Source organism: Carassius auratus, chromosome 2 (assembly GCF_003368295.1).
Source record: "Carassius auratus strain Wakin chromosome 2, ASM336829v1, whole genome shotgun sequence".
NCBI classification, from domain to species: Eukaryota; Metazoa; Chordata; class Actinopteri; order Cypriniformes; family Cyprinidae; genus Carassius; species Carassius auratus.
The window spans coordinates 26,657,971-26,671,032 of NC_039244.1; the positions used below are offsets into that span (position 1 = coordinate 26,657,971).

At 35.0% G+C, this 13,062-nt stretch overlaps 1 protein-coding gene across 3 annotated transcripts; it reads left to right on the forward strand.

Annotated features, from left to right (window-relative positions):
• Nucleotides 1-8,744: 8,744 nt before the first annotated feature.
• LOC113038621 (peroxiredoxin-1) lies at nucleotides 8,745-11,631 on the forward strand. Of its 3 annotated transcripts, none has more exons than XM_026196207.1 (6): nucleotides 8,745-8,886; nucleotides 9,604-9,712; nucleotides 10,013-10,166; nucleotides 10,409-10,531; nucleotides 11,015-11,145; nucleotides 11,314-11,631. In XM_026196207.1, the coding sequence occupies exons 2-6, from the start codon at nucleotides 9,607-9,609 to the stop codon at nucleotides 11,397-11,399; spliced, it is 600 nt and encodes a 199-aa protein (XP_026051992.1). In that variant the 5' UTR covers nucleotides 8,745-8,886; nucleotides 9,604-9,606; the 3' UTR covers nucleotides 11,400-11,631. The 3 variants fall into 3 exon arrangements, with proteins under 3 accessions (XP_026051992.1, XP_026051985.1, XP_026051998.1); XM_026196200.1 differs by having other exon boundaries at nucleotides 8,751-8,886; nucleotides 9,601-9,712; XM_026196213.1 differs by having other exon boundaries at nucleotides 8,813-8,886; nucleotides 9,574-9,712.
• Nucleotides 11,632-13,062: the final 1,431 nt, after the last annotated feature.

Sequence of the window (13,062 nt, forward strand, 5' to 3'; positions counted from 1 at the left end):
TTGGTGATTAGACACTTATTTTAGGGTTCTTTTCACAGCTTTTATGATTTGTCTCTCATCAGCGACTGCTGTTTTTCTCAGCCGACCAGGTTGTTGTTTCTCCATGCCCATTGGTTTTGATAAAGCTCTAATTGAGTTCATCTTTTTATTTATTTATTTATTTACATCCAATTTGCTTGTTTTTTCTCAGAGGTCCCCTCGTCTTCTTCCTGGTTTGTGTGTGTGGTCATCAAATGCATGACTCAGAATGCAGAAGGAATGGCTATAACTGATACAGCACATTTCCTGCTTTTCAAGGGGTCATAGATGCTTTTTCAAAGAGCATTATTTTGTGTATTTGGTGTAACAGAATGTTGAAATGCTTCAGTGTTCAAAAAACACATTATATTTCAAATACTGTACATTTATTGTAGGTCCTCTATGCCCCGCCTCTCTCAAACACGCCGTTTTCTACAAAGTCCCTCCTTCTGACAAGCACAATCTGCTCTGATTGGCCAGCTGACCCAGTGCATTGTGATTGGCCGAACACTGCAAGCACTCGTCTGAAATGTAACACCCCTTTCCATAATCGCCAGCTTCATCTTTCAAAATAAATGTAAAGACATTTAATAATGTCCTTAGTTTTACCATCAGTTCATGACCAAGGAGGAACAGAGTCACGTGACAGATTCAGTGATGAAGCTCTTATGAGTTTGCAGTACACAGCAAGCCACAGATGGTTAAGACAGCTGACTCCACTGTGTGACCATCTCTCTCTCTCTCTCTCTCTCTCTCTCTCTCTCACACACACACACACACACACACACAATGCACTAAACTCATTTGAACATTCAATAGCAAATACTTAAACTAATAACAAAACATAATGATGATTCAGAAGCGCCAGATTGTCGTAGCAAAGTCAGAATGACCTCCTCTCCTAAATTCATGAAACGGCGGTCCATTAAATGTTTTGCTGTTCTGTTGTAAGTACTTTTAAAGATTCCTAAATGCATCTTTCAGAAGGCCAAATAAAGTGCTTTTGCTTTTCTCCTAGAAACACACAGCATCTCCCTGACATGACTGCTTCAAAACTAACTGTGTTACTGAAACCAGACCTTCTTTCTTTGCGTCAACATTTGGGCGGCATTACACAGATATTTTCACATAGTTACGTAGAAATGTGGGGCGTGTTTGAATGAGCCATTTTAGGAGGGTGTGCACGAGCCGTAACTTTTTATAAAGAATATCTCTTTGGATTTGAGGCTTTAGTCTTTGTAACTTTACAGATCTTCATTATGCACCAAGAGCTTGTAACACTTCAAAGAGAAAGAGAACATTTAAATAGCATCATATGATACTGAGATACTGGGAGATTACACTAGAATCTAATATTGGTTTTTGCTCTGGGTTATGAAATCTGTTCTATGGTTGCTTATCATCTGCTGTAGTGCAAACAGAATTTAATATCAAGTCATGGGCCAAAGAAGGACTTGATGACAAAGGAGACAGCATAGAACTGCAGTGGAACACGTCCAGGATGACCTGAAAGACTATGCAGGGTATTTAACACGTACGTTATATGTGAACAGACGCAATGGAAACAAAACATTTCACACTGAGACTGTGCAGGGAAAGTGGAGAGGAATGACATTTTCCCTTAGAAACATGTTACTATAGGTCAAAGATCAAAGGCCTCTCTCACTTTATGTGGAAACCTGGCTAACATCAGCTTAATTTACATCCTGTAAGGCCTAACACAAATAAATGAAAAGCCTTCATCATTACAAAATGTTTTCAAAATGTATTTAAACACATGACATAAACATGCATACTGAAGTATTTATATCATCTTGCTTTTTTTCAGCATCTCGCACCATGTGTTTAAGACGACACAAGGATGATGTAGTTTAGCTCTGAAAGTTTATTGCAAATCACTGAATATCATTTTACTTTTTTTTAACTGGTTTACTTTTAGTTATGTTTTAGTTATGCCATAATTTGATATAATTTATGCTCCTCATTATTTTGAATATATATCTACTCATATGGTGCAAATATGGTTTATTGCAGGTGTTAGGCAGGTGTAATGTCAAACAAAAAAAATAAATCACCCAAAAATGTCAATTCTGTCATCATTTAAGTAGTTCCAGAACTGTAGGCTTATAGGGTCAGTTCACCCAAAAATCTAAATTATGTAATTAATAACTCATGTCGTTCCAAACCCGTGAGACCTCCGTTCATCTTCGGAGCACAGTTTAAGATATTTTAGATTTAGTCCCAGAGCTTTCTGTCGCTTCATTGAAACAGTGTGTACAGTAGACTGTCCATGTCCAGAAAGGTAAGAAAAACATCATCAAAGTAGTCCATGTGACATCAGAGGGTCAGTTAGTACTTTACTTAGTTAGTAATTTTTTGAAGCATCGAAAATACATTTTGGTCCAAAAAAATAGCAAAAACGACTACTTTATTCACTGATGTCTTCTCTTCCGGGTCTGTTGTGAGAGGGTTCAAAACAAAGCAGTTTGTGATATCCGGATCGCGAACGAATCATTCGATGCAACCGGACCTTTTTGTACCAGTTCACCAAATCGAACTGAATCATTTGAAACGGTTCGCATCTCCAATACGCATTAATCCACAAATGACTTAAGCTGTTAACTTTTTTAATGTGGCTGACACTCCCTCTGAGTTAAAATAAACCAATATCTCAGAGTAATTCATTTACTCAAACAGTAGAATGACTGAACTGATGTGAAGAGAGAACTGAAGATGAACACCGAGCCGAGAGAGATAATGATTCGTTCACGAGTCAAGAACCGGTTGCATCAGTTTCGAATCATCAGTAGTTCTTTTGGACTGTTCAATTCAATAAACCGGTTGAAGAAAACGGTTCACTGGTTTTGCGCTCGACGTAATTATTGCCCTTGATTCAAGCCTTCGGTTTACCCGCGCTCATAACACTAGCACAGAATCAGTTCAGAATCAATCACCAAAAGAATCAGTTCGGTTCAGACGCCCTGTGTGTCAGTCTGCTTCACGCTGAATCACACATGCTCAGTATCATCAGCTCCTCGGTTCACGAATCGGACGCGTCTGACAGAAACGGTTCTTGACTCGTGAATGAGTCAGTCTGTTGTTCATTATCTGGTTTGGCTCGGTGTTCATCTTCAGTTCTCTCTTCACAGCAGTTCAGTCAGTGTACTGTTTGAGTAAATAAATTATTCTGGGATATTGGTTTATTTTAACTCAGAGGGAGTGTCAGCCACATTAAAAAAGTTAACAGCTTAAGTCATTTGTGGATTAATGCGTATTGGAGATGCGAACCGTTTCAAATGATTCAGTTCGATTTGGTGAACTCGTTCAAAAAGATCCGGTTACATCGAATGATTCGTTCGTGAACCAGATATCACAAACTGCTTTGTTTTTAACTGTCTTACAACAGACACGGAAGAGAAGACAATGCTGAATAAAGTCGTAGTTTTTGCTATTTTTGGACCAAAATGTATTTTCGATGCTTCAAGAAATTCTAACGGACCCACATGGACTACTTTGATGATGTTTTTCTTACCTTTCTGGACATGGACAGTTTACCGTACACACAGCTTCAATGGAGGGACTGAGAGCTCTCGGACTAAATCTAAAATATCTTAAACTGTGTTCGGAAGATAAACTGAGGTCTTACGAGTTTGGAACAACATGAGGGTAAGTTATTAATGACATAATTTTGATTTTTGGGTGAGCTATCCCTTTAAGAGTTTCTCTCTTCTGTTAAACATAAAATAATTAACCACATCTGGTCCTCAATGACTTCCATAGGATTTTTTTCCACACTATGGAAGACAACGGGGACAAGAAACTATGTGCTTACCAACATTCTTCAAAATATCTTCTGTGTTCAACAGAACAAATTATTAATTGGGGACAACTTCAGGGTGAGTAAATGATGACAGAATTTTCATTCTTGGGTAAACTACTCTTTTACATATTTTAAACCATGTTTTAATAATGTTTTATAATACAAACGCTTTTAAAAATACACTTATTTTCATCCTAAATGTCCTTGATTATAATCTCACTGTATTGTGTTATTCAGTATCATATTTTCAATTAATACATTTTGAAATATATTAAATTGCAACTTAATAAGTACTAACTGCATTTAATATACATTTAAATGCTTAAAGTTTACAATAAGATGTCAGTTGTTAACATTAACTAACATGAATGAAAAATACAGTACAGTATTTATTAATTCTTGTTAATGTAAATAAAAATATAGTGAGTCATTGTTTGTTCAGGTTAGCTTGTAATTTCAATAATGCATTAATAAATTCTGAAATTAACATTAATGAAGATTAATTAAATAGAAGTATAGTTCATTTTTAGTTCTTGTTAACTAATGTAGTTTACTAATAATGAACCTTACTGTAAAGTGTTATCATTTAAACTATAATACATTTTAATTTCATTACAAATAATATGTAATTAAGTGTCCAAAACATTATATTGAGTTCATATTTGAGTATATTATTTTAAGTTATAAGTAAAAGTGTACCTTTTTTCATAAGGTTATGCAAAAGATAATTGTGTTGATCATTGTGAAAAGGAATTCAGATTATCATGAGCCTGATTGTGATTAAAAATCTTGTGTCTAACAGATTTAGCTTAATCATGATAAACATGAATATCTCAAAGCCAGGCATATGTTGCCGTGTACTTCACAGCATTAGTTGCACTCATTACACAGACTGACTAAATTAGACCGTTGCTTTATCTGATTACTGTCCTGCTAGTGCAGCCACACACTTAGCATATGAGGGATATGTAAATAAGTCTAGGCCTGCCTATGTAGTGATCCAATTGTGTAAATTAGACTGCATATTCATAACGAAATTGCATGAGGGAAAAACAGCAGGGGCTGACAGCAGGGCATCTTCAAGACAAGTGTTGTCAAAGTACTGTAAAAAAAAAAAAAAAAAAATGACTGTGATTTTAATGATAAAAAACTGTGAAAATGCTATAGTACAAACCTTTTAAATGGTTAACAATAATATCCTGTAAAATGTACAGGGATATACAGTATACTGACATTCCCAGAATGTCTTTTCTCTGAAATAACCATGTTTCTTTTTTTTATTATCTGTTATGTTCATTAGGGTTGTATGTTATAAAATATAACGTTGTTAAATTAATGTTTATTGCATATTTCAGTTTAATGAGTCTCACCATGAGGGTGTTTAGTGTGTGAATGACACTGAGCACCATCTATGTATCTTTATCTTATTACTTAAAAGCTTGTGATGGGCTTTGGTTAATCACATGATTTTCTCATCACCACCTCCTTTTGGTGGTTATAAGTGTATTACAAAGTACAAAACAGATTTCAGTACTTCAATAGGTTGGTATATTATCATTACATCAGTTCATTAAATTATGGTATTTAACTGTAAATTTAAGGTTAAACCGTAAAACCTAAAACGTTGTTACTGTATTTTTTTACAGTAGAATTCTGGCAACCAGGTTTCTGGCAAAACAAGTGGGTATAACTGCAGGCCGGAGATCTCCAAAATGGGGCGCGAACCATAAGTGGGCAGAACCTCCAAAATGGGGTGGGGTCCTTTGTCACAAAGACTTTCACCATTGGCTGTGGCTTCAGCCAATTTTAACCGACTTACAGTTCAAAATAAAACTTTAAAAATTAAACATTTCTAGTTGATCTAAAATAAAATAAGCTATATAAATAAATGAGCCCAAAGCTTATGGCCAGTGGTGTTTGGAATCAAGTCTGAACCTCTGCTTCATTATGTAAGCGGGAATCCCTCAGGAGCCGTCCCAGCGGAGGGGAAAGATTTTACTCTATCGTTTTATTCCAAGCAACAAGGCCGTCTTGGGGCATCAAATTTGCAGGCTAGGAGGGGATAGTGATGCTGAGTGTAACTAAAAAAGTGCCATTGAGCGGTGAGTCTCATATCGCATAATCTTATTAACTGTTTATCTCCTGAACTGTAACCACGCTATTCAGCGCCAATCCCTCCATTCAGTCAATTTCACTGGTTAAGGAAAGGTGTGGGGTAAGTTTAGGGGTAAGCATTTTTGTTGCATAGTGTAGTAAGAAACACTTTAACTGACACAACCAATAAAAATTTCAGAATGAGCTGTGTGGAGGAGTTTGCACTGAAGTGGATTGGGGGAAAATTTTTGCATGAGTATCATGTGCCTGTCTGTCAATGAGAGGTAGCCACGCCCTATTTTGGAGTTCCCACCCCGTTTTGGAGTTCCCGCCCCTATTTGGAGATCTCCAGGCTGCAGTTATACCCTTCTCTCTTTTTTTACCATAAAATTTACAGATTTTCTTTTTACAGTTCAGTTGCTGTAGAATAATCCCTAGTTAACAGTACTTCTGCTAGTCTAGTATCAGTCAGTATTATTTCAAAATAATGTTTCTTAACAAACCTAAGTACATTTTTAAAAAGTGAACTATTTAATGTCAAATTAAATGTTCCCCCTAAAGTACATTTTGAATCATGTTTAAATCTTTTGCTGTTTTTAAAGTGCACTTATTTTGATGTGTTGACTAAAAGCATAGTTGATTATAATTTGAACTGAGTGTGTTATTCTACATTACTAGATTGCAACTTCATTGTTACAAATGTGTAATTCTAAAAGTATTTAAATACATGACATACAAGTTTTACTAGAAATTACAATATATTTTAGTTTACTATAAATGCATGTCAGTGCATTCAACGCTACACTTTTTAAAATAAATAAACAATATAATTATGAAATTACATATAAACGTTCTTTAGTCCCACTTAAGTATGCCAAAGAAAACATTCAATCTAATATACATTTTAACTATAATACATTTTCAAATAATTACAAATAACATGCAATTAAGTGTTAAACATTACATTCAATTCACACTTAATATTCTTTCAAAGTATATTATATCTGTAATAAGTACTCTTTTTTGTCAACTGCTGGGCTACATGCAACAGACATCAATAGCATCCTAAATAAATAAATAATGGCTTTCAGTCAAGTTTATTTGTGCATGGCCATCAGTAATTTTACAGATTCATAAATAAATTGGGGATAATATAATGTGCACTCCAATTAAACTGGTTTCATTATTTCCACCCTCTTTCTCTCCTTGTTAAACGAGCCACACTCACGGCTGAACATCTATGGCTGTATGAAAAACAATAACTTATAATCGGATGTCCCAGTAAAGTGAAACAAAAATATAGATGACAGTTTTGCATAAATTAAAGTGTGTTTTGAATCAGATTTGTGTTTTATCAACTGCAAGAATCACGTAACATGATTTAATTTCAATATCTTGGTTATCTTATCAGCACTACTACAAACAAACAAAAATTCATATTTAAATGCAGTAGACCTGTTTAGATATGTAATCCTGCTAAAACATTCCCTTTATGATTTAGCATACTGAACCCACTTTGACGTTTACAAAACCTGGGTTATGGATGTTGTTTGTTATAGGGTACATGTTCACTTAAACCTGAGAATGTGACACAAAGCAATAAACGGTTATACTTTCATAGAAATATGCTGATTATGCTGATTATGCCCATATTTTATGGTTAAAACCACTTTCTTTTAAAACATGTTTAAGGCATTATTTGATCTGATGCCCACAGCTGTGTTTTTAATATGATCTCTTTGTGTCCAGGCGCCTCTTATCAGACCCTTCATTTGGCGCCCATGGCAACAGGTTGAGAGACGGGACACAGAAAGAGAGGGGGAGGTGAAGATAAGAGACGAAACAGATGAAGTCTGTAAATGACAGCTTGCTGCTTAAAAAACAAAAGAACAAAAGCTGTAAATGTAGAGGAAGTGTTGGGAATGCCAAGCTATTGTTTATTTTACAAAGATTTATGCATGTTTGGATGAGTGCAAAGTTTGACTTTCAGGAACCACTGCAAATAACAGAGAAGAGGAAATGAATATGAAATAAGAATAAACGTTGCTGCTCTTGTAACCCTAGAGGAATGATAAAGCATCAGTCTGAAGGCAGCAGGGAAAATTCCACGAACTGTGTTTCCTCCTTAACAAGGAAAAGCACACTCATTGCATTTATCTTATGACATAGGAATTCAGTGAATTTGTTAAGCAGAAAGATTATAATAATCTATGAACTCTGAGGTCAGTGAGGGTCTGAGTTAGGAAAATCGAAACGAATTAAGAGTGACAAAACCTCTGACTTTTTTTTTTTTTTTTTTTTTTTTTTGACAAATACACATAAGTCACATGGCAGAAGCCCCATGACATGAAACTAATGGTTGATTAGATGTAGTCAAGGAAGAAGATTTATTTAAGACGTTTGTCTTCAGACAGAAATAAAGGTTTTGTTTTTTTCTGTTAGTTTCTAATTGTAACACAAATGTGTAGGTTACACAATTTTTAAAAAGTTGTATTAATTATAAAACATACACATGAATCTCTTAGTGTCAGTTCACAACTTGTCCTGTGTCATAACTAACATAGACGAAAGCATTCATTATAACATGATAACCCCTATCCTACATGGTCTGTTTTTTTAGTTAACTTTGTAGGGGTATGTTTGCTGTAAACCTGTATTTTTTTCTAAATAGTTTCACAATGATTTTGTAAACAGCACATCTTCGCATGTGTCCGGTGTCCTGACACTTTATCCGACCCGTCAGATTTTCCTACAAGGCACAGAAAAATGTGCAAAGTCATCCTGCCATAGACAGATCTCTGTAATTTAGTCATCCCACGGAGCATGGACTTCTCGAGTCAGTGGATCACGCGGAGTATCGCGATATTTGAGCAGGACCTATTTAAACATCGACCACAAGCGGGAGTTCACACTCGTTCATTGACACACACTCGGGTTGTAGAAACACTTGGAAGGTAAGCAGTACTCTGTTAAAACTTGTCTTTTCTTCCCTCTGAAAATGCGAATCATGGGAAGTAACCGGACACGTTTTTCATGCTTTTGTAGATCATGGAAATTTCCATGTAATCTCGTGACTGTCTTTGGAGGGAGAGTTTCGTTTTATGTAATATGATATATAACGTTAGCTACATTTATGATGCGTATTTACATAACTTTGAATTATTGATGCATTGTGAATTGTTGCCTTGTAAACTTTTTAATGCACGTAACTTGCGTAGGAAAGTGCTTTGAAGTTAAACTAATTTCATTTTTCTCAATGATTCTGATGTGCAAGCATATCTGAGTGCTATAATTTTTAAATTACATAATGACATTATTAGCCTACTATAATTTTTTTTTTTATGTTCATATAAACAAACTTTATAATAATAACTTTACTATTATACTAAGTATCTGTGTGTTGCAAGTGAAGGAAATCTAGACATAACGAAATAACGACATAAGGTCCTTCCAGAGGAGGAACTGGAATATTCTACTCTTTCCTTGTCTATATCAAGCTGTTAATCATGGATCAAAAAATTTGGCATATGCTCTGTAAAGTGATTTTATTTTTATTTATTTTTTTTTATTTATTTTTTTTTACTTCTGAAATTTGGTATGAACGTTTTGTTTATTTGTTTTTTCTTCTATTTGTTTTTTAGTTTTTTATTATTGTCTCTTGACCCTAGCAGAAAATGGCAGCTGGGAGAGCACATATTGGCAAGCCTGCTCCAGACTTCACTGCCAAAGCTGTGATGCCGGATGGACAGTTTAAAGATCTCAGTTTGTCTGACTACAAAGGTATAACCTAAACATTAATGAAGTGAAGAAGAGCTGTCAATGCACAAGCAGAATGTAATATGTGAAGAAAATGTCACATCTATCTGTAAATATTATGCATTTGCTATTTGTGTAAAAAAAAAAAAAAAAAAAAGAACTGTGCAAGTAAGTATTGTCAAGTAACTCAAGGGTGTGACTTTGGATCACACACATTTTTATTAACGATAAAACCATAGACTGTCTAAAAACAGGATAGTACACATTGTGTAACATTGTCTACACCCTGTGCACTTCAGGCAAATATGTCTCTATTGTTTCTAGGGAAGTATGTGGTGTTATTCTTCTATCCATTGGATTTCACCTTCGTGTGTCCCACTGAGATCATCGCCTTCAGTGACGCAGTCGAGGAGTTCAGGAAGATCAACTGTGAGGTCATTGGTGCTTCTGTTGATTCCCACTTCTGTCATCTGGCCTGGTGAGCGATAAAGATGAAGAAAAAACAGTTTTATCATTAACTAAATCTAGGTTTTTAGATTTAGTTAATGATAATTAACCTGTCTCACACCGATGATGTGATTCCTCATTATAAGAAACCCCATACTGTTACCTGTTATACTCTACTCTTGATATTGATTATTCATGGGCTACAGACGGAGTTACTCAATATTAATGAACTTACTAATGAATGACAATGTTTTATCTGTGTGATCATTACAGGATAAACACACCTCGGAAACAAGGTGGTTTAGGTCCTATGAATGTCCCACTGGTGGCAGATTCCCTCCGCTCCATATCTCAAGACTATGGTGTTCTTAAGGAGGATGAGGGTATTGCATACAGGTATGAAGGGACTATCTAAATTCAAAAGAATATTATCAAAATTTACTAGACAAAAAAAAAAAGGAGTTAGTATACATGCTGTTATTTTGAACTCCCTAAAATGTTAAGCAGCACAGCTGTTTTTAGCAGTGACAATAATAAAAAAAAAAAATTCGATCACAGGAATAAATTACGTTTTAAAATATATTAAAACTATTATTTTACAATATTAGTTATTACTGTAATGTTTTGACCAAATAAACACAGCCTTTTTGAGCATAAGAGACCTCTTTCTTAATATATATATATATATATATGTATATATATATATATATATATATATATATATATATATATATATATATATATATATATACATATATACATATATACATATTTTTTTTTTTTTCTAGTATGTTGTATGGTCAAAAAGATTAAAATAAAACAATTCAGGTCTCTCTTTTATTTTACTATTTACTTCTTCTTTTTTCTTTCCAAACTTAGAGGACTTTTCATCATTGATGCCAAAGGCATTCTGAGGCAGATAACCATCAATGATCTTCCAGTGGGACGCTCCATCGATGAAACCCTGCGCTTGGTGCAGGCCTTCCAGTTCACTGACAAACATGGAGAAGGTACTCCATCCAGATTTTCTCATCTTTGAACTGGCGGTGCTTCTAGATTTTTATTTGTTGTTCCTTTCATACAGAACAGTATGTTCCATGTTATATCAAAGCAATAGAGAGAAATAATTTTGACAACACTAATATTAAAAATCTTTTGTTGTTGCTAATTTTCCCTAGTTTGTCCAGCCGGATGGAAGCCCGGAAAAGACACTATTAAGCCTGACATCCAGCAGAGCAAAGAATACTTCTCCAAGCAACACTAAAAACACACACTAGACTAGCCTGTGAAACATGAAATACTGCTACTGGTTAGCCTGGCACTTCCATGTAGGAGTGATAATGAAGCTACGTGAAATGTATTGTAACGTTTAATATGTATAGTGAGTCTTACGGTGTTTTTTTGTTGTGAAAAGAGATGTTATATACTGGGGACCAGCCTATTGTATTGTCACAAATTCTTGCATTTCAAACAATAAACCATTTTTTAACAATAAACTGTTTTTATTATTATTTATTTAGTTTTATCTGAAGTGGGCTTACGTATTGGAACAGTTGCCTAACAGGTCTTTCTAAGTGTTCAGCTGTGCCCTGTTGCATCAGTTCTTCAGATATTAAAAGCAGGGAATGTGTCTTGTACTTTATATTAATTGCTTTTGCATTCTAAGTCTTGCATGCGATGATGACACACACAAACCAGGATGAAGCTGACTCTGAAAGAAAAGTCAAGTAATTTGGATGCTAAAAGAAAAGAGGAAGTCAATTGGAACTATAGGAAAATAAAGGGCATAGAGAAATCAAGAGTTTGGAAACTACCGGCGACATCAGCAACCAACGACGACCTGATCGCTGAGAAAAATAACAGTAGTTGATGACAGACAAATCCTAAAAGCTGTGAAAATGAACCCTAAAAAACAACCTCCAGAAAGCTGAGGTGATGCTCTGTCAATCTACAGTCCACAGGAGAATTTGACACAGAAGCTACACAGCAAGAAGCAAACCTCTGATCAGCACCAAAAATAGAAAGGCAAGATTCTTCACAAATATGAGCCAGTAGAGTTGATGGACCATGAGACAAACATTAACCTTTATCTAAGTGATTGGAAAGCAAAAGTGTGGAGAGAAAAAAAAGGGAACTGCAAATTATCCTAAGCATACAAGCTCATCTGTAAAGCTTGGTGGAGGTTGTGTCAGGGCATGGGCTTGCATGGCTGTCTCCAGAACAGGACCTCTTCATTTTAATGATGACTTAATGTATGATGGCAGTAGCAGAATGAATTTGAAAGGGTACAAAATCATCTTGGCCACCAATATTCAAGACAATGCCACCAAACTCATTAGAAAGCACTTCATATTGGATCAGGACAATGACCCAAAACACCCTGCCAGTTCAGTCAAGGACTTTATCAGGGCAAAGACATGTAAAGTCTGAGATTGCCCAAATCAGTCTCCAGATTTAAATCTGATGAACATTAATTTCACCAGCTGAAGAGGAGACTAAAGCCAGAAACTCCCCAAAACAAGCAACAGTTGGAGACTCACTGCATTTTTTTATCAAATAAATGCAGTCTTATTGCGTAATTAGAAAAAAAAAAAATTATATATATATATATATATATATATATAGATATATATATATATATAGATATTTATAGATATAGATATATATATTTTTAAATGCTATTGTTTATAGTTTTGCAATATGCTGCCAAATAAATTTACATTCATGCAAAAAGATCTTAAATATCAATTCACTTCACATCCAGTAATCCTCTCTCCATTTTTTTGTTTCAGTAATGTGAATAGGAACATGAGCGTGACATTGGACGACACAAAGAAAGCTTCAACGCTCTTGATCAGGAAGATGTTCCTCCTCACGCAGAATCTAGAGGCTTTGCCCACTGGTGTTTACATCACTATGAAGCTCTA